The following is a 22,438-nucleotide window of genomic DNA, read 5'->3' as shown; positions in this document are numbered from 1 at the left end:
TTCTGTTCCACAGCTGCCATCAGATGTGCTATAAGATATTCCCATGAATCCACACTGTCATCTAAAAATGCTTCTCCTTTAATGCCAGTTGTGTACCATCGCTAAAACTGCATCCACTGAAAAACAGGAAGCAATACACTTTATAGGTTATCATTTTCCACTTCCCACTTTCTGCCTGAGGGGTCAGGGTTTTGTGCTGATATCAACCCATTTGAACCATTATAGTATTAAGTACAAGATCATTATTTGCCCAGATACAGCTTGGATTAATTTTGTAGAAGATTTATATTTATCACTACTGCTGGCAAAGTGGCTAAAGGTATAATTTTCCTGTGTGGTGAATGGTGATTTTGACCAGAAAAGTCTGATCTTCACTGTGCATGTACTGGAGTCTCACACAGTACTCCAGTAGATACACCAACAGGACACTAAAGCAGCTGGTATATGAAGGTATTTTATTAGAAATGCCAGATGTAATACTGCTACAGACAAGACAAGAGTATCAGAGGGAGAAAGGCAATGCTTGTACCTTGCGAGTCTGCACTAGGTAAGGCTGGTTCTGTGCCCTAGCGGACCTACCAGAGACAAAACAACCACTATGAAGCTGCATACACCAGAGTCTACAAAATGCACAATGCAAAGACAAACAATGCTATAAACTGGGAGCTGTGCTGAAACATTCTGAGACTCTTAATGACATTGGTATAATAATCAACTTTCAATTGTCGCTGGGATAGAACTCCATCTATGTACCGCAAAAGAACTCTTGCCCAATTGAAAGCTAGGCACAATTCTGCCAGGGGCATCACTATACAACATCCAAAGTATAGACTAAGTTTTGTTGAAATGTGCTGTTGTAGTGTTAATGCTGGGGAAGATACACTCACTGATTCTTATCTCAACTGCTGGCACAAGAGAAGCTGGGAGATCAGTCTGGGTGCACTGACAGAGTCCTGAAGCATCACCCACACTATATCTAAATGGGTAAAAAGGGGAACAGCAGACAGCCCCAGTGTCCCGTTTTGAGGTGCCCACTCTGTGACTGGTACTTCTTGGCTTCTTGGCGCTGACGGTAGTGGGAGGGTACAAGATTGGATGATCACTGTTCGGGGTGGGGCACACAGTTTCAGGCTGCGCTGGACACAGCCAGCTTCTTCAGGTGATCCATGAACACCTGCAGACTCACATCGTCTGTCAGGATGGGTGCCCCCGACTCCTGCGAAAATGAACACAAAAGACAATGGGCAAAGATCTCATCCTTAAAGTGGATCCACTCATGTCTGTATTGTTGAAATGGACTTATTGCAGTCACACAGAATAAGACAATCCAAGCACTGCGCAATTTCAGGGACAAAGAAAGCTCCATCCATATTATCGGTCGATATGAGCTAATGGCAGACAAAACGGTATCGGCGTTTATAACAGCTGATAAATGACAATTAAAAAAGAAACAGAGTCAGAAGGTGGATCCTTCAACCATGTTATGAGTGTTGTCGCTGCGTAGTTTGTCCACCAGAGGACACACTGCAACTCCACTGTTGGCAACACGTATTTGGAACACCACAAATCACAACAATCAGCTGACCCAAGCAGTCAAGCAGAGTAGCCCACGACGGAGATCATCTGTGTTCATGGTAACTTGATAATTGCCACGTGAAATACATTACTTAAATAATAATAAATATCCCCCATCACTTCTCCTCTTAGCCTAAATAAGCCTGACAATGTTCATGTCAGCCATGCCTGGTTTTGCTGCAGTAACGTGAAAGCCGGTACCATCAGACAAACATCACAATTACGTTTAATGTTACGGTAGTTGAGTGGTGTAGGCTAAGCTGTTGACAAACTTGATTGTAGGTTTATTTATGAAACACTGTGGCAGTTCTAGCGAGTAAACAAACAACGGTCCTATCATCTCTCCCACGTCACTTCTAAAAATTCTCTGGCAACATCGCTTATATGCTGTCCATTGCTAAATTAGGTTTATCTGTGGAAGACTGCTAGCGTTAATGAGCAGTTAAACTATAGCGTTAACTTATTTTGCCTAAATGAAGTGTAAGGAAAAACAAGGAGTAATTCCGATCTTAGTGGAAAAGACTTCTTTATTTACAGGAACGGCAGTTGTCAGAAATATGTGAAAATGCACTCTGGGTTCAGCGGAGTCAATCTGAACCCTGAGCACTCAGTGAAAGCATTCTTTATACTGATCCAGAGCTTTGATCAGGATAGACAATAATTAGCATACATGTGGTGAAACACAGGAGATCTGGTAATTAGATCATCTTCCCTAGCAAGAATAGTTCTCAATCACCTGTCACCGCTTTCTTTAGAGGTATCAATGGCCGTAATGGCTAGCTGCGGCCAAAGTGACAATTGAAGTCTGTGAGCAGAACTGTGGTTACAATAAGGCCATCTAGACAAATGAATACAGGTATGTTGCATACCTTAAGTGTGAGGATTTGTGCACTTTTATGCTGCATTGAGTGAGCTGATTTGGGGATTTGGACCAAAATCTTACAGAAGCAATGGTACATATATCTGCGACTTGTATGTCTGTAGTTACAGTCGGTGCATTGGAAATTATTAACCCTTTCGCGCATCACACCGGTGTGATTAGCCGTTTAGCGTGTATGCTAAAACTAGGGATCTCACGAGAACCGATACTTCGGTACCAAGTCGATGCCAAAATTCTGAAAATGTGACGGTACTCGTTTTTCTACAGTACGGTAGGTATCGGGATGCAATTCTTCCGGACCTGACGGGGGCAGCATATACGCCTGTTTGTTTTTCAGTACTTGTTGCTTTTACTACACATTGTACGTATTTGTATGGAGCACCATCATACCAAAAAAAAATCCCTTGTAGGGGAAACCTTCTTGGCAATAAACTAAATTCTGAAGTGTTCTAGTCTGCCATTAAAGTATAGAAGAACGCCTACCAGCACGGAGGAACAACAACACTCGGAAGATGGCGACAAGTGCAGCTGCAGCGACAGCTCCGCCTTGAATTGTTGAAAAGACAAACAGTAAGAGTTGTGTATGGAAGTACTATGTGTTCGAGGCGGATCATCAGGAATTAATAATAAATTCACAAAAACCAGTATGCAAACGGTGCCATCAAACTTTTCAGACGAAAGTAGGAAACACTTCCAATTTAGCGAAGCACCTCAAAGACGGACATCCAGATTTATTCAAAGAATTCAAGGTGAGTGAGTTTCAATTCATGTTAACATTACATTAACAACGTATCCAAAGTGTTATCCTTGTTATCCTTATCCTGAAATACATGTTACCATTATTTTTGTTTGAGACAGCTGGCATTGCTGTGTAGCCAACTATGTTCCATACGACGTTTGCAATGGCTAAACACGAAAGGCTACCATGTTTAGGCTAACATAATGTAACCATAGCTCATAGTAGTAGGCTACCGTCCTTACCGTTCAGTCTGTCATCTGTCATCAAAATATAACGTTAGCGTTTTAAATAAATATTTCCGGACTAATGGTCTGTCACCATGTCAGTAAATTTAAACTACTGCTTGCACTCTAGGTGTGTGTGGGTGTGTGTGTTAGTACATTGTGTGTGCAGCCCCTGCTGTTTTCTTACAGTCATTGCACTATACTTGATAACTGAAATCTCATCATTTTCCTTTCACAGTATCAGCCAGAGGTGGATGTCAACCAGGAGAGGCAGGAGCAAAGTCAGCAAACACATACACAGCCAACCATATCAGAAGCTTTTCAGAGGCACAGAAAATACGATGCCACTGTTCTTTTTTGTAATGCTAATAGTTGTTTCTCTTTATTATTTTATATAGGCCTATTTATTATTTCCATATTTTCTTCATGTCTTGGCTGGGTACTACAATTGAAATGCTGTGATTGTTTAATTGATTTAATTGATTAAAGTTGATTGTTTGTAATTAAGCACACTCTGGTTTGTTTTAAATACTTGAAGGCTACATGTCACTGTTCTTATTTGTAATGTTAATAGTTGTTTCGTTTTATTCATTAATTGAAGGCTACATGCCACTGTTGTTGTTTTATGTAATGTTCAAATGTTTTTAATAAAGGAGTATATGTTGAAGTGCATGGGATTTATTGTTTTGTTTTTGTTTTTATCGAATTGGGTATCGAGAATTGTGGAATTTCACTGGTATTGGTATCAACTACTAAATTTCTGGAATCGTGACATGCCTAGCTAAAACTGGTACGATTAGAACACTAGTTTGGAGAAATTCTAACCAATTTTAGTTTTGTGGAAACAGTGATTTAACGTTAAAAAATATAGCAAATGCTAACTGAAAACTATGGGAAGCTTAATAACGAAAAGCTAATGAAAACATAACAAACCATGCGCTACATGGCATAAAAAATAAGTTATGTGCAAAAGGGTTAAACTAGAGGGGACACGAGAGCTGAACAAGTATCTAACATGGCTTGGTAGCCAAACAAAGTTATCTAGATTCTCTTTCAAACGTGTAGTATGAAACCCCTAAGTCGCAAGTCCTCGTAGCAGACAGTCATGTAGTGTCAGATGCATTCAACAGCAGCGTTTACTCTACGTCACTGCATCAGTTTACTGCATAGTTTAAGATGGCATGATATATATTTTTTTTAACTTTTCTGTATTTTTATACATTTGACTCTTATTTATCAAAACTTTGATATATTTTGTTGTCCTTTTGTTCAAAGTACTGTTTATGACAATAAAACAAGTTTATTTTTAAACTGCATTAAACTGCATTAAACATTAAACATTATCTTGGTGAGGACTCTTGAATAACTACACATAACAAATGTTAGGGAAAATCGGCCGATATATCATCAGATTTTTAAATCCTCAAATATCAAAATCGGTATCGGCCGGGCTCTAGTGAATACCCGCGAGGGCTTACATTTACAAAGCTTTCCTAATTCTCAAACCCAATTTGTCTTTTTAAACCATGTTCACCTGTCTTTACAAACATGAACTACATATCCCATGGTTACTGCCTCTTTTTGAGCTGACTGCTGAAATTGAACTCTGAAGTCATGTTTGTCAGGTTTGTCCTGGCCTGTGTGTGCTGAGTAGCGTTTTACTAACAGTGCTTTCTCTGAAACACTTCACCAGTCACTATGGAAAACAATGGACACTTATAACACATATCTGAGCTCAGATAATATACAAGTCAGTCCTTTGCACTACTGCTGAATGGCTTTACCGTGAGAATGAGAGCAACATTCACATGAGTACCTGTAACAAACTCTAACCCATCTCAATATAAACTGAGCGGAAACACCAAGGCCTGCCTCAGCTTTGACTTAAAATAGACATAAGCGCTAAAGAGGAAAAAAAAAAACAATTATTATTTTCTTAAACATCTGGTATGAATTTACTAAAATGTATTATCCCTCAATGTTTCCTTGGAGTATTTTCTTGTCCATGCAGTAATACAGTGAAGTGCTGGACACACTATGTTTCAAAGACTGCCCAGCTCAAACAGCTATGTAACTGCCAGTAATAAAGCAGATACATTTATTCAGAAACACTCAGCCAGATGAGGCAAACTATGCTGGCTGATAATATATCATAATTATGATAGATGGAAGCAGACCTGTAACCATGTCTTTAACACAGAACTTGTGGTGCCCAATGATTAGTGGACATCTCTTCATCTCTTCACAAGTTCTCTTCACTGTTGTCTATGAGGAATACAATGAGCTATGCAGAGCAGCAGTATGAATACAGCAGGCTTAGAACATCCCGTAACAGAACATCATCTTACCTGGCCCCATGCATACATGTTGTTGTGAGTCTGTGAAGGGTTGACTTTCGATAGCAGGAAACGTGCCTGGAGAACAGAAAAAACAGGGGGTTGGACATTTTTTTGACAAATGTGAAGAGACACTATTCAGCATTACATGACAACTGTGAATAATTACTCAGCCTGGGTTATAGGTTCAAATCCAGGGTAGGGGTGTTGCCATTGAGCCTTTATGAAACATACAGGTATATAACCTAAAAACCTTCAGTAAAGTAGCCAGGCATACAGCAGAAAATGCGCAGGAATATAAGCCATCTATGTTCTGCTAAACAGATGGATTGGTGCAGATCTGAAACGTGTCTTGTTCTCTGCACATAGGTCATATAGGACAGCTCCTCCCTTTCTATCCCTGCTGCCTCCCTTGGGCAGTAGGGGTGCTGGCACACAATGCTGTGGTGATCAGGGAGGACAGGAAGCAAGTGATGATGTCCCTTCCCTGTCTCACCTGGCTGCCACCATGCTCGGTGTCAATGTAGCGTGGCATGGGGAAGCGGCTGTGCAAGATCTCCTGGGCGTCATCCACCGGGGCCTGCAGAAGGTGCCGGAAGTTCTCATATTCTGGCATGTCCTGGTACCCAGCCTTGCGCCACTGTGCCACCGTCTGGCAGGACAGAGAAGTGGAGTCAAAGCCTCACCCCACATCCCTGCCTGCGGCGTGCCCTGCAGCGTGTCCTTGCACGCACCACAGAGCACACACACTGCAGGTTGCCCTCTGCTTATGATTCCCAGGAACGCATCTCAGGTGCTGCATGCAGTCTGGTTAAATCACTTTCAATCATTCTACACATCAGCCGGTTGTGTGGCTGGACCTTTACAGGACTGATTCAGGATCAGCTGGATGTGACAAACAGATGAAAGTCTGCAGCCAGCTGGAGACACCCTGATCCCTTCAGAACCCATTCTAGGGGCTATCAGCCTGTAGGAGGTCCTCCATTCAGACTAGGATGGCAGCCATTACCTCTCCATGATAAATGAGGATCTGGAAGAAGGTATCCATCAGAAGGATCCGATCAGGTAAGATGCTGCTGCTGTCCAGGAGAACAGGCTAAGGAAACATCACAGGCTAACGGTCAGGCCCTTCCAGTCCCTCTTTAACACACACTACCAGTTTCAGCTTAGCCCCCCCCTCCACCAGTAAACAAAATAAATGAAATGTCTCACCTGTCTGGGTGGAAAGCAATCAGGCTGATTCAGTGCTAAAAATACCCTGGCAGTGAATGACTTTAATCCTGGTGAGCAGGGGCCAGACGTGTTCGGGAAAACAAACTATCACTATTGATAAACTGGGCTGACAGATGCCATGAGGCACCATGCATATTAACTACTTTAATAAGACACACAGCGTTTCACCCCTCACTGATGAAGGGGGTCACACACTGAGGCTCTGAGTTAAAAGCTGTCCCAGGTACACTGTGACTCACAGAAGCAGAATGCAGCTGTAGCACATATACTGAGGTCTACTTTACATTCTATACATTAATACTCACTACATGTCGGGGAAAAATGAGGTTCTGCCAATAAGGGCTTAATCATCTAAAGGCATGGTTAAACGGATTAACAAATAGTTTGGAAAAAAGTAGCCGAAGGAACATAGCATTAAAGGACAACAGGCTAGATAAGGCACCCAAGCATTTATCTGGAGTAATACTAACACAGATGGAATGGGCCCCTTTATAGTGAAGCAAGTCTGGGCTAATTGGCCCATTCCAGCAACCTGAGAGAGCCTGCTGAGGTTAGAGGTCAGGGTCAGGGGTACCTCTGGGGGGCCGTTGAAGGAGTAGGCGTACAGAATGGGCTGGATCATGATGAGAGACTGTGTCAAGTCCTGCCTCATGAACTGGTGCCTGTAATAGGAGCTCTCATCTGGGCTGTTGTTGAACACTTGCAGGAAGGGTGACCTTCTCAGGTGGAACATGAACTGCAGAGGAAAAAGAGGGTGTTCAGCAGAGAGCCACCGCATAACCTGTGTAACCTACTGCATAAAAGGTGTACCACTCCATAAGAGCAAAGGGGGCACCTCCTAAAGGAGATCCTTGCACCTAACTGGAGTCAGATGACCTCAATTCTAAATCTGAGGGGGCTGAGATACGTCTGAATAAGTATCGAGTACAGGTCCATATCAAGTATTACACTTTTTCAGTTCTCACATGTCGAAGTTCTATGGTCACTGATGCCAAGATAAAATATTGCCCAATTTATACAAAATGTAGTACTTGCTTAAATTTGTTTCTCTGAGAAATAAGCACCACAGTGAGACTGAACTCCAGATTAGGACTGAACCCCAAAATCTGTTCTTTTTAAAAACTGCCTCAATAATATCTACCATCTCAGTCAGCGACTGCTCAAAAGTTCAAACACTGCCTCCATTACAAAAACGACAAAATGACACCATACATTACTGAAAGCCTGAAGGTGCTGTTCAATAAACATAACTCAGATCGCAGAAAAGAAACAGCCATCAATGAGTAAAAGTCCACTGTTTTTGCATTTCTGCAATAATAGTTGATATTCCATCTCCATATAAATATAATGTGTTGATTTTTGATGGGCTGTATAAAAGGACAGTGTAAAATTTGTTAGTTCTGTCAGTTGCTCTGGATAAGAGCTGAGCCCCAGATACTCATTTGGCAATTTCTACATGTACAGATTTTAGTATCAAATTTCCAATTTGATGACTTGATGGGCACTCAAATTAAAATAACCACCTAAACACCTATCATATCGAGTTAAGTAAATAAAAAGATTGACAAATAAAAAGATTTGTATTCACCACTTATAGGCCTTGTTCACATATAAACATCCATGTTTTTCTCCAGCTTGTGTTTCAGCGCCAAAGTGCCAATACTGTTACGGGTATGTCACATGACGTCAGGTAAAGGGTGCACAACAATAGGGGTTATGGGTCACGTGACATCAGGGTCACAAAGGTGTGCACCTCAGGTATTTTAAATGTCTATGGTGGCAAGCACAGTCGATGGGGATTATTGTGAGTACCAGTGTTGTATGTTGTGCCATTCAAGCCATTTTCTTGTATAGAACTCAAGTGCAACAGAGTGTAAAGTCTGTGAGACGGTGGATGTTTTGTCGCGTTTTGTTTTATAGCTTTGTTTTGTTGTTTTGGGCAGGACGGTGGAGCCAGTCCGATGGTCTATTGCAGACTTTTTTTATTTCATTCTTTTGCGCACTGTACTCCAGAACTCATCTTCTCTCCACTCCACATTACCTTCTTCTCCCTCTCAAACCACTCTTTTTGAAATTCTTGTGCACCGCTATCTCTTCACCTAACTTTTCCTCTAATCTGTATAAATACTATCTAGCCAGCTACAATCTTGTAACTCTTCGCCCTGCGTCGTCTGTCCAGCTGGACCAAACACCTAAGTGTGAGAAGCTGGGTTGTTTTACTTTTATGTGCGGAGTATTTATCCTGCTAATTGTCCTGTAACTGCCTGTAGTCACCTTTGGCAGGAGTCTGGCTGTAACAATACTAAAACTAGGGATGCACGATATTGGATATTTGCTGATATTTGATATGCCGATATTTTCAAACTCATTTTGGCCAATTGCTGATACCGATATAGTGTGTGTGTGTGTGTATATATATGCTGCGTAATTTAAAAATGGTCTGTCTTATTTCCCATCGCATTCTCTCCTTATGGAGCCGCAATATTTATTTTGAATGAGCAGACACACAATAAAGTTACAGAAAACGTTATTTGCTGTTCATTGTCGTTGTGTAAGTGTACAAACACAAAAATTACACCCTCTGTTCAAGTCCCAAAGCAGGAACTAGGTGATCGCAGGTTGTTTGTTTTATTTCCCATTGCTGTCTCTGCTTCCGGGGCAACATTATTTAAAATTTTTCTCACGCACCATCCAGAAGCAGAGAAATTCTTAGCAGCACACAGCTAGTATCCTCCCAGGGTGAGACACTTAGCTAGGGGTCGGTCGAAACCATTAGGACCTCCGTTCGAGTCCTACGAGTCGCACAAGCTTGGCGATTGTGGGCTGTCTTGTTTCATTTCAAATCGCATTCTCTCCTCACGGAGCCGCGTTATTTAAAAATGGTCTCACCCCCCTCCAGAAGCAGAGAGAAGCTTAGCAGCACACAGCTAGCATCCTCCCAGAGTGAGAAACTTAGCTATATATTTTACCCCTCCTCGCATCACTGGTGCTTTACAAGCATTGCAAATAGCAATTTTGTTATCTGTTTCAGATACTTAGAAATACTTCCATACAGCTTACATGTTGAAGCTTGTTGCTGGTGCTCATAATAAACATTTGGCGTCATCGCCTGCGCATAGTTAACGTGTCACCTTATCGACCAGGCACATTTTTCATATCTGCCGATGCTGATAATTAACTTTTTAAGTTTTTATCGGCTGATACCGATGTCGTGCCAATATCATCGTGCATCCCTAACTAAAATGTTCAGAAGCATACTGAATCCATGGTTTGATTTGAATCTAATTATCAGTCAGTCAGAATGCATTTACTCAGCAGACACTCTTATCTGGCTCAGTCCTTGTGATTTATATCCTAGACAGTCACGATGGAACCCTGATGTATACTGCCACATTTTTACTACATTGAGGTGAAGATCCTTGACCTTAGGTCAGCAAACACTGAGCTCTCAGGTATTTCTAAGCAAATCTGACCACAAGGAAGCACTGACCTGTGGGTAGAGGGAGAATGTTTCTGAAAACCGGAAGGAATTGGGATCGTCCTTGTGGTAATCTCCAAATTTCTGGCACTAAAAAGCAGAAAGACAAAAAGGGTTTAGCAGCAGACAAACGAACAGCCATTATCAAGATTAAACAAACAAGAGTGTATGTCGGGGAAAATGTCACACTATGATTTCTGTGTGGCAGTACAATGCTCTGGCAGATAAATCTAAGGTCGTACTCACACTAGGCCCGGTTGCCTTGTACCGTGCCGAGCATGATTGTCCCCCCTTCCCACTCCCCCGCTGGCCTGTGCTCACATTGCGCTTAACGTTCCGGGCCCGAGCACGCTTACGTCATCACGATGCAACTTTTTGTGTTGAAGAAAAGCGCTCTCGCACAGCACAATGGAGTTCATGATTGTACTGACTTTGTGGCTTATTTGGAGTGACACACGGCCCTCTCACATGCCTTATAGATTTATTGATTATGCAGCACAGCGATTTTCATTTAATCGTGCTGCACGTATAAGAAGATTTTTACGGAGGCAGCTGACGTTTCAGTCATTATGCTAAGGGGCAGTCCAATATTTTGTGTCAGATTACAGTAGCCTAATGTAACAGATATAATGTTAGCTAATGTTAACCAGCTGCTCCGTAAAAATCTTCTTATACGTGCAGCACGATTAACTGAAAATCACTGCGTTGCATAATCGATGCTAACTGGTTGGGGAGCTAACGTTAGCTATCTAGCGATAGATTTGACAAACATAGCTAGTTAGCTAACAGGCTACCTATCTGAACGATTGTTGAAGACTAGCTACCTAAACAGGTTGGCTGCTTCCTTTGTGATACTCTGACTAAGCCCCTGACAACAGAAATGCTTACATCGCCACGTAAAGTATGGTTAGTTTTATTTCGCTAGCTAGTAATCAAGCTAATGTGGGGATCCACAGAGGTATTTTTAGGTATAAATCTACAGAACTAACCAATCGAATTTTGGAGGTAGCCAGCTTGTTATATTTAAGGAAGTCGGCTAGCTAATCAAATGATGGTTTAAAGGAATTATTATGACTGGGCATGTAACTAACAGATATCCAGCTAACTGTTGCTATAACGGATATATTTGTTAAATGGGACAGTTGCATCATTGACGTCTTGTTCGAGTTCCATGCTCGGGCACAATTAGCGATCACACTGATGCATACCATGCCTGAACCCACCTGCCCGAGCATGGTACGGAGCGATCACACTAGTCAAACGAACTGGACTTTGGGGTCAAACATGCTCGGGCACGGTACGGTTTGCCTAGTGTGAGGACACCCTTAACTAGCACAAAGGGTCCTCCCAATTACAATTACCCACCTACAGCTAAAAAAAATGCAACAGCGGGCCTTTTTAATCCTTACATTTGGTAGGCGAGGTCCTTTGGTTACTGGCAGAACAGACCTCCATAGGGTCATACACTTAGGTAGCACAGCACCTCAAACAAGTCCTATAGGTTTTAGCATGTGTGTCCAAGGTTCAGTTTTACAAGACTGGATTCAAGAGGGCACTCTAGCAAAATCGTCTCATGCTGTATGGTTTATAATATTTATGAATGCTAGCTGAAAACTGCACCTGGCCTAAGACAGCCCAGAGCTGCTGTAACTCAACAGTCGGAAGCAGAGAACTTGAGCACTCTTTTCTCTGCCCTCAGGTCTTTGACCCTCTATGTCAGATGCACTTTATCACAAGTGTAGGCAATAACTGGAATCAATGTAACATCCATACATATCAGATCATGGAGTTTTATCAGAGAGCCAATTTAAGGATTCCAGGGGTGCTACATTAAGCAATAAGGGCCGTATTCTCCCATTTGCGTCTAAGTCCTTTTTTTATGCTATGTAGAGCACGTTATGATACATGGGTCGTTATGTTTTCACTAGCGTTATTAAGCTTCTCATAGTTCTCAGTTCGCATTTGCTATATTCTTTAATGTTAAATCGCTGTTTCATCATGGCTAATCAAACTGGTGTGACCGTATGTGCGAAAGTGTGAATAAAAATGCACTATTGAGGACAAGGTGCAACAAAATGCATGTTTCAGTGTCCACGCTTGAACTCATGCTGAGTAGACTATTATTAAAAATTCATTAGTAATCACTCATTATGATTCTTCCAAAGTACTCTCTATTAGCTAAATTGATTAATGAATGGGTAAGGCTCTGCTATTTATACTCATCTTAATTGATATTTCTGTTTTATTCTAACTGAACTCACAACATGTGATGTAAAACATTTTTCTTCTGTTTAACAATGTAATATAGGATTACAAGAAATGTTATTTGTAGTTTAAAAATAATGACACAAATATCGTAAATTTTGAACTTTATTTGTAAAAGTGTAATGCTAAAAGTAGGCCTACCACTGACCACTGGCAATATGGTGTTTCGCCAGGTAGTGGCGCTTGACTTACTACAGCCCTCAGAAGAGCGTAGCTGAAAAGCGCGTAAATCAAAGGCAGAATACACGTAAATGGTGTTTACATAAGAAACGCCCAGATTTTGAGGTTGCTCAGCCCGAAGCACATAACTGCCCTCATGGCGCGCAAATCATGGACTTTAGTCAAGGGGAGAATACGCGTAGGCTGAAAAGTGTGTAGGCTGAAAGTGCATAGCTGTGCGCTTTTTTGGTCTTACACGTATGGGAGAATACGGCACTAAGTAATAAAATCGCCTCAAATTCAAGGTATTTTTCCCTGAAGAGGAATGTGCTCACTAACATGGATTATCCAGAGCCATTTATTCATTCTCTGCTGGAGAGAGGCATTAGAGAGACCAATGCAGTTTATGCAATGCTTTCACTGGCCAATTTGACCATAGTGCCAAGCCACCTCCAAACCACAGTGATGTTACACAGCCATAAGCTCTAGAGGAGAAGACATTGAAAATGGAAAGAAACACGTTCATTCTTGTGTTTCACACATGCACCAGAAAAAAATATGAAGACACACACAATTTCCCCTTCGCTTATCCATCCCTTTACTTAATCATGCACTCAGCCAATGAGGCTTAAACAACACCTCCTCTCCGCTAACACCCACTCATCCACCCCCACACCCACCCCTCCACCCACATACCCACACTCTCATTAGCCACACCTTCATCCTCACTCTCCACATCTTCATCCACCCATACACCCACACCCTCAAACTCCATACCCTCTCTCTCTCACACCCTAACCCGACTTTGTCACTGTATGTCGCCAAGTTACTGTGTTGCTGTCGCCCAGCTGTCGCTTGCAGCCAGGTTGTGGATGTTGCTAATGTAGTTTTGAGGAAGTGGGCTACAAATGTATTGACAGGAGATGCATCAATTTTCTAAAAAATGTATATACTAATAAATATTATAAATATATATTATATTTTACATTGTATATATATATATATATATATGTTATATTTACATCGTCTTTGCTATATTCATCGTGGAGTTGTATGTTTTTATTTTCTTAAAGGCAGGCCTATTAATATATGCTGTAACCCAATATATGCGCTAATATAACCCACAAATCAGGTGCATTCCTGCTGAAAAATGTTTTGGGAATTCATTTTCCTATAAATAGTGTGATTGCTTCAAACACTACCGTTTCACCATGGACCACCAAGTAGCATTTGCATGTTGGTGCTCATAAAGTTGAACTTTGCTTAACTTTCTCTGTCACCAAGTCACGGCGATTTTGTGGCCAGGCAACTCGCTACGTCATGCTGCTTAGTGTAGCCCAGCGACCATTGGAAATGAATGACTTCCGGCCACTTGGTTGCTTGTTGTCGCTGCCGGTGTGAGTGCAGGGTCAGTCTCCGTGCATTCTTCAACCTGCTCATCCACTGCCATCCCCTCATCCACACACTTCACACCCACTCATCTACCCACATAACCACACTCTCTGTCTTGACCAACCCACTCATCCATTCACACACCCCCACTCTCCACACATTCATCCACCCACACACACAGCCTCACTCCACACCCTCTCTCTCCACTCCCACACCCACACCCTCACCCTCCAACCCACTCATCTACCCATACACATACACTCCCACTCCCATGCCTTCATCCACCCACTCTCTCTTCTTATGTCCCCTCTCACCAGGCGGATGAGCTGTCGGTCAAGCCAGCGCAAGACGTCAGGCCCCTCCTCAGTCTCGGCGCGGTACACTGCCAGCCGTGCCATGAGGATGGCCGAGGCCTCCTGGTCAAAGGAGGCAGCAATGCTCTGGATCTGTGTCTGCGCGTCGGCCCAGCTGCAGGTCAGAGTACAGGGCAGCAGGTCAGCACTGTCCTTGCGCACGCACACACACACACACATCACAATAATGCTCACACTGTGAAACCTACAGATGCACCAAGAATCCAGGTCAGCACCAACCCCTCTCTCTCTCTCTCTTGTGCACGCACACACACACACACCACAGCCACAACACTAATAATGCTAATACTCTCATGTTGAAACCTATATTTGAAGACAGAATCATAATCAAATGATCTGCACCACAACATAGCATCACTTTTTACATGCACACCAGTGACTTCTTTTGGGATCGCTGCTAGTATTAAGCAGGAACTGCAATTACTCCTCATTGGAGAAGAGATCATCGTTGTGTCAAGGATATTGTAGCTATGTCGAATCCCCAAATGAGTTGCGGTTTCCCCATAAGATGATTAATGAACTGATATTAATGTTAATGATCTTGTGTGTGCTGGGGACAGCTGGGGTCACCACACTTTCAAACTGTAAACACTTACAAAGGTCAGCTATGAAGAGCACAGTGGATATCAATACACTGTATATTTACATTTACATTTATTCATTTGGCAGACGCTTTTATCCAAAGCAACTTACATAGGTTACAGCTCTTTACAATGTTATCCATTTATACAGCCAGATATTTACTGAGGCAGTTGTGGGTTAAGTACCTTGCCCAAGGGTACAGCATCCTGCTCCTTAACCACTATGCTACACTGCCGCCTACTGCCACTTACCCGAGGTCTTAGGAATCAGGTTACACAGCCACACAACATGAACTGATTGAGTCTATGCAGGTTACAGTTTAAGTTCAACAATTACAACAGTTTTGTTACTGAAAGGACTGGTGTGCATTAAAAAAAATGTAAAGTTCAGACAGCAGTGAGTATTCCTACAGGAGGTGAGGGGAAAAACACTCACCTCCATGCCCTGAACTTATCAACTGAGAGAAGAGTCGTTTTTTAGCAAACACGATGACTAATTCGCCTGCTTCACTCTCTGGGGAAAAGACTTCAGATATTTTTTTTCTTCCAAATGAAAGCACGTTACTATGGAAACTAAGTGAACTCGATGCAGACCTGCAATTACTACGGCAACAATTACCCCTACAGAGTGTATCTGAGATTTAGCAGAAATGACGTATGCGCCAACTCAACAATCCTGCACAAGAGACTCCTAGAGATCAGGAGCAAAGGCCTTCTCAAAGCACACTACAGGCCATGCAGGACAAAGACCTGAAAAGACCCTGAAGCACAGCTCTGACAGTAAAGCCTTTTGATGCACATTCTAGCTTCTGTCTGGCTGCAGCACTAACAGTGCTTTGCTACTATAAACTAAAGTGACTGCAACAATATCTTCTGATCACCATTGCAAAGACCACAGAGGAACTCCACTGGAAAAATGGCGAAAATGTTTATCAGCAGCAATAACAGAGACGATATTCATGCTCAAAACTAAGTGGATCCTTGAGTCCATCTAATGACTTGCATATGACTGTGTGAGTATGGCTCTGTGTTCCCACAGCTAGCACTGGAGCTGAGTGAGGGTGAACAGTATGCCATTAACAGCAGTGTTCAGTGCATACATGAACACACTGCCTCCACTGCTATGAAGCACACCACAAACACCTGCTAAGAAGAGCAGGGCCTCATTCTCACTCACACAATCCTCACTGACAAACCAAAAGCCAGCTCTGATTTATACACATCTGAGGACAGAACAACAACACAAGATTATTCAATGTGTAGCAAACACTGCACTGTTCAACGGAATATACCTTGACAACAGCGTGTATAGCAAACTCACAGCTGAATCTGACAGCAACATTTTGAAACTCCAGCCCTGCTGTGCTGAATCTTTCATCATCCCAGAAGAGTGAGGCTTCATGAACCCCTTGGGGGACTACTGATGGTAACTAACCTCACCCAGAAAGACTGATACAACACATCTGATATACCACATTGTGCTGTACAGTGTGTCAGCATTCAATGGTATGTGTCCCTATCAAGTGTCACGAGCAAACTCATTGAATTTAATGATTTCATGTCAGCTTTCCCAGGTGATAGCCATGCTCTATGCCCACCTGTGCAGTGAGTGCACATTAATGGCTATTCTACAGCAGTCTCTTCTCTTGATAAAACAGTGTTAATCAGATAAATCAATGACACTGATCAATCACTACAGTTTTTCCTGTACCCACACATTAGTACACAACATGTCTCATCCTCATGCATAAACCCAGCAGGGAGGAAGCAGGGAAGCAGCCATTGTTAGGCTCCCATTCCATAAGGAAACACACGCAGAGATACTGTGCATCGTTCAGGTCTTCTTGGGCTTGTTTTCAATGCAAACACACTCAAAGGTAATGCATTCAGCTGTTCAGCTGTTGGCTGGAAGGGGAGTCTCTATCCCCCACCCCCTGCCAGTGTTAGGGCCAGCTGTGAAAAGGGACTCACTTGCGGGCGATGGTGGTGACGCGAATGCGCCTCTGGCCACTGGAGTGCTGGTACTGCGTGACGAACTGAACCGCCCCACGCCCCCCCTGGGGAATGGGGGCATTGTGCTGTGTATGAAAGAAAGAGAAAGAGAGAGATGTACTGAATCCAGACATTGCACACATGAAACTGTGCTACAAAAACAGTGAAGCTAATCAAGCAAAAGTAAAACAAGCAAAAGTTCACTGCTGTGGATCAGGGCTCCTACACAAGCCAGGGGAAAAAGTGAACAAAATGTTTCATCCATTCACTGTGGAGAAAGTATATTCATTTTTTATAGACTGAAATTCAATAGGTAGCTAGCCAAATGTAACCAAATTACAGATTTTTAGCTTGTTTAAATACCACACGTTCACCAGTATGGATGGAGGGATGGATGCTGTCTTACACCTATTATCTTCTGCATGGAAGACAATAGGTGTAAGACAGCATCCATCCCTGCAGTCTACCTACGAGCAGGCTATGTTAAGGCAAGCCAACAAGATCATAACCGACCCATCTCATGTGCTTCATACTGAGTACCAGCTGATTGAAAAACTTTTATCCCTACTTCAATAAAAATTTTAAATGGTGGCATACGTAATAGGGATGCAATTAATATGATATGACCAATTTCCAGTTATAGCGCCTCCCTGTACTTTTTTAGCATTATAGGTTTTACTATTTATTTATTTATCTATCATCAGTGTATGCTTTTATCTGTCTTTTTACTGTATGTTTTTGACTATTATGTTCTTAAATATGTTTTTGTTCCCTGTATGGACGCAGCATGGGTGGAAGCCCAAGCCAAATTTCTCACAGTGTGGGACAATAAAGTTAATCTTGATCTTGATCTTGATCTTGAAATTTAGAGACAATGTACTGAGCTATCAGAAGACAACGGTGTGGGTTATATCCTTGAAAACAGCAATAAGTCTTTCTCTTCTAAACAAAAATGGTCAGATCAATATAGGTTTAAGTGAAACAGTGATAAGAATTCATACTCCATCATTCAAAAGCACGAACTAAACTAATAAATACACAACAAACTACTGCACAAAGAAAAATCTGCTGCCTTATCAGACACTTTTTTACATCCCTGTCTTTCATGTAAATCCTCATGTAAATGAGGATTCAGTTTTTAAAAACAAAAGGAGGCATTTCATAAACACTTACTGCTGTGAAACAGGGACTGTCTGTATATCAATTGACAGACGAATCATAGGTATAGTTACAGATGTTAAACCACACATCCTTTGACATTAAAAAATATATTTCATCAAAACAAAAGCCTGGAAACTGTATTTTAACAGGCTGTGCATGTTGATTTTCCACAGTAATCATGCAAAAAATCTGGCACCGTGCAATAAAACAGTGCTGAGTATGTATGCTGTGCCTTCATAAGTGACACAAGAAAAGAGAGGCGAGCAAAGCACTAGCACAGTAAGCTGTTCCTCCTCCGATATATATTTTTACATGTATGAATCACTAATACAAATCTACAGTCCCCTTTAGCTTAACTATGAAACCAATGTTTAGTAGTTGGCTGTTTAGTTGGAAGGGATGCCATTCAAAATACTGCTTATTCACCAGAAAAAAACAGAAACCAAAAAAGCAAAATCAAAGACCAAAGATAATTGGTGAGCAAGCTCAGAAAAACAGAGGGGGATAATAATTAATGATTGGATTTCACTGCGCTGGATTAGAATCATGCCTCCTGCCAATTATCCTGACAGCACTCGAGTTCAAAACTGCTCTCATTAGCTCAGCAGTGGCAAAACACAAAGCGCCTACTGAACCTGCAGCCTTTATCAGTGGAGTCAACCTCTCTGCAGCCTCCCACCGTGCTCTGCATGCGAACATTCACTGCTGTCATAAGAGTGCATGTTTCCTCGTGATCGCAGCTGAGTCACTTCCAAGTGTGCCCGAGCTGCACTGGTCAGCAGAAGGAGAAACAGGAAGGGGTTAAACCCAGCGTGAATCACACTTGATTGAACTTGGACCTGCGTGGGACAGAGCCCTCCCCCAGGAAGGGGTGAGGGTAGAGGCAAACTTAGCGCAGCCACGGGACTTTCCACACATCACAGATGAGACTGTGACCGGTAAGAGCTTCTTGGATGAGCTGACCAAGAGGAGGGCGGAGGAGTAGCAGGGCCCCGGAGGGGGGGGGGGGGGGGGGGGTGGGGTGGTGGTCCAATATGGCGTCTGTTGCCCTGCTGTATGCCATCCTCATGATCACCGCCAGTGTGGGCTCTGTGTGTGGAAACGGGGTGCTTCTGCTAGTGGTGGCCCTCAACAGGAGCCTGCGCACCGACACCTGGGTCCTCACCCTCAGCTTCTGCCTATGCGACCTCTCCCTGGGGCTCTCCACCATCCCCTTCGGGGTGCACAACAGCCTGTTCCAGGCACAGGGCTATGCCAGTGACAGCACGCTGTGCCGGGCCAGTGCCTTCCTCTTTGTGCTCCTCCAGCTGGGCTCCATCCACTCCCTGGCCTGGGCCACCATTGACAAGTTCGCCGAGATCTGCTTTGCCCTGAGCTATGCCCGGCTCTTCACCCGGCAGAGGGCCTGGGCCACCCTTGCCCTGCTCTGGCTCTACTGCCTGCTGGGTGCTATCTGCCCCTTGCTGGGCTTTGGGGAGTACCGCTACAGCGAGACCAGGTTCCTGTGCACACCCAGCTTCCAGCCCTCCAACAAAGGCTTCAATGTGCTCCTCATCGCTGCGGGGGTCATCCTCCCCATCCTGGTCATGTGCTCTCTGTGTGCCTATGTTATCTATATCGCCCGCAACCAGGCACTGCGAGGAACGTTCATTTGCAACGAGCAGCACTGCTACTATGTGCCCGCAAACAACTATTTCAGGAGCTCCATAGTCATGGTGGCAACAGTGGGTGAGTTTAACTCTGTGTCTGTATTCCTGAAGGGCCTGCACTCAGCATGTTTTTAAAGGTGAAGTTAAAAATACAACTACTTCTAATGGGCAATTTGGGTGTGGGTATCCTTGAAATTCTTCTGAGCAACGATTTAACCTACAGACTTAAATAATAGCACAATACACTTCTATTCACAATTAAAACTCAATATTCAGGCATAACTAATGCAAACCACAAATGTACTCTTTGAAAACTATAACCACATATGAAACGTGAATGTAGGGTTTTATATATGATATAATATCGAAGCAGTGGCAGAAGTGGCAGCCTCACTAGAAGCTGGCGTATCTTATTTAACATCCTAACCGATAAGATGCAATAAACCTTTTTCATTTAGCCTCACTCTGCTAAAATAAGCAAATAAGAGGTAATTCCTTCCTCCATATAGCAGCAGGCAGTACAGATAAGGCATTTACTACCAAAACAGAACGTCAATGTCAAGAAAGCTGTAAGGAGATTCAGCCATTGTTTACCTTATACAGTGTTTATATGACACTTCTCCGCCTGTCAGTCAATGGTCACAGTGCACTGTATAAATAACCATGGAAAATATGAAGCTATTTCCACATTCTTAAATTTTCAGCATTTAAAGAAATACCACAGCCTAATGACGATCAGCAGTAAATAAATATTGAAAAATCAAACAAACAAGATATACCTTGCCAGTTAAATTGCAGATTTGATATTAAGCCTCATCAAAAGATAGAAGTGGGTGATTCTACATCACTAAAGTTAAAGAAAATTTGAGAAACAAATAATGAATAGCTAAAAAATAGATAAATCTGAAAAACTGAAAATTGAAAATCTTCATAAAGCACATTTTTAGCAGAACATGACAAACCCTATGTGCTTTTGTTCTGAATTTTATGTAATTTTTTATGTATGGTTTTATGTAAACTGCATGAAAGGAATTTCTAGCTGAATGCATTTATTGAAATCTTAATTCTTAACCTCCGATGTGACACAGCTGTTACATTATTTGGCATTGTTTGCTTATCAGATGGCCTTACCCAGAGGTTTACATAGTTTTGATGTAGTTTTCCTAGTTTCATAGTTACGGTATTGGTGTTATTTTTACATGTCCATTTATACAGTTACAATACAGCATCAGTGCAAGTGCAGTGTGCATGTCCAGCTTTGAAAGGCATTGCCTATATAAGTCTTTTATGCCTAATGGCACCCAGCGAGAAGCTGTGGGTAATTTTAGTTCCTGGAAACAAGTCCATGTGTCTACTACAAGCAGCACAGGAAACCAAAACACAAACTTTTAAACTCATGTTTACATCTTTATTCAACCAGCTTTTACAAAAAGTAAGAAATCAATAAAGATGTTCATAAATAGAAATAAGGTCAGTGGCTGATGACATGATTCATGATCACATCATATACTCCCTTTGTTGGAAGCTCTGCCTCAGAGGATGACCTGACCTGTGATTGGCCTTCTGCTCTCATTAAGTTCCTGTGCTGGCCTGTAATTGGCTCTCTGGTCTCATTCTCCCCCTGTGCTGACCTGTGATTGGCCCTCTACTTCCACTCTCTGCAGTGTGCCTGCTGGTGAGCTGGCTGCCTTACATCACCATCTGCTTCTACGAGACGTTCACTGGGCAAGCTAGTCCTCCCGCGGCTGATGCAGTATCTACATGGCTGGTGCTCTTCACCTCCGCCCTCAATCCCTGGCTCAACTCCATGACGCATAAGTATGCAGTCTTCAAAATATGTGGGAGGGAAATTTAGACCCTGAGAAAGAGGGGTACCTGTGTAGCAAGTTTCAGATTTACTGAGGTTCACTACACAATTTGGGGGAAAATAAATAAACATTGTCTTTTATCATTTAAATGTATCCACTTCGATTGCGGATTTTTTATTTCCCTTTACATACTCGATGATACTGGAGAACTATAGATGAGAAGTCTGTCTGTCTGCATTTGTGTTGCGAATAGCATTCAACACAAACAGGTTGTATTGATTGCAGCTGGGTTAGGATGTGGCTAATGGCAGATTCCTCCTTCCCCTTCCGTCTCACAGGAAGTACCGAGCAGCCTTGCGAGGGAGCCTGAAGAAGCTGCGCCTGAGGTTTCAGGAGCCTATTAAGAGCTCTGTCCCACAGGGCAGAGACATCACTCTCCCCCCAGTGTCCCACAGTTCCCTGCCTGGGAACGTCAGCCCCACCTGCTCCCCAGCAGACCCTGGGGAGCCCACCTTAGCTCTCCATGGAGACCTAAATACATTAGGGATAACCAGCCATGGAAATGGCACAGAGCTCACTTGACTGCCACACC

General features: G+C 42.7%; 1 protein-coding gene across 1 annotated transcript in view; it reads right to left on the bottom strand.

The window, feature by feature from the left end:
• Positions 1-324: 324 nt before the first annotated feature.
• Positions 325-22,438, bottom strand: part of sec23a (Sec23 homolog A, coat complex II component) — a 42,319-nt gene continuing 20,205 nt past the window's right edge. The window contains exons 13-20 of the mRNA XM_036542799.1: positions 17,208-17,314; positions 14,596-14,749; positions 10,478-10,555; positions 7,562-7,723; positions 6,764-6,850; positions 6,251-6,406; positions 5,767-5,832; positions 325-1,216 (exon numbers count right to left, since the gene is read on the bottom strand). Coding sequence (XP_036398692.1) covers positions 1,127-1,216; positions 5,767-5,832; positions 6,251-6,406; positions 6,764-6,850; positions 7,562-7,723; positions 10,478-10,555; positions 14,596-14,749; positions 17,208-17,314 — 900 coding nt within the window. The 3' untranslated portion in view covers positions 325-1,126. The remainder of the gene's footprint in view (positions 1,217-5,766; positions 5,833-6,250; positions 6,407-6,763; positions 6,851-7,561; positions 7,724-10,477; positions 10,556-14,595; positions 14,750-17,207; positions 17,315-22,438) is intronic.

This window comes from Megalops cyprinoides, chromosome 12 (assembly GCF_013368585.1).
Source record: "Megalops cyprinoides isolate fMegCyp1 chromosome 12, fMegCyp1.pri, whole genome shotgun sequence".
NCBI lineage: Eukaryota > Metazoa > Chordata > Actinopteri > Elopiformes > Megalopidae > Megalops > Megalops cyprinoides.
Note: the sequence above shows the minus strand (reverse complement) of the source record. Positions and strands in the feature narration are given on the sequence as shown.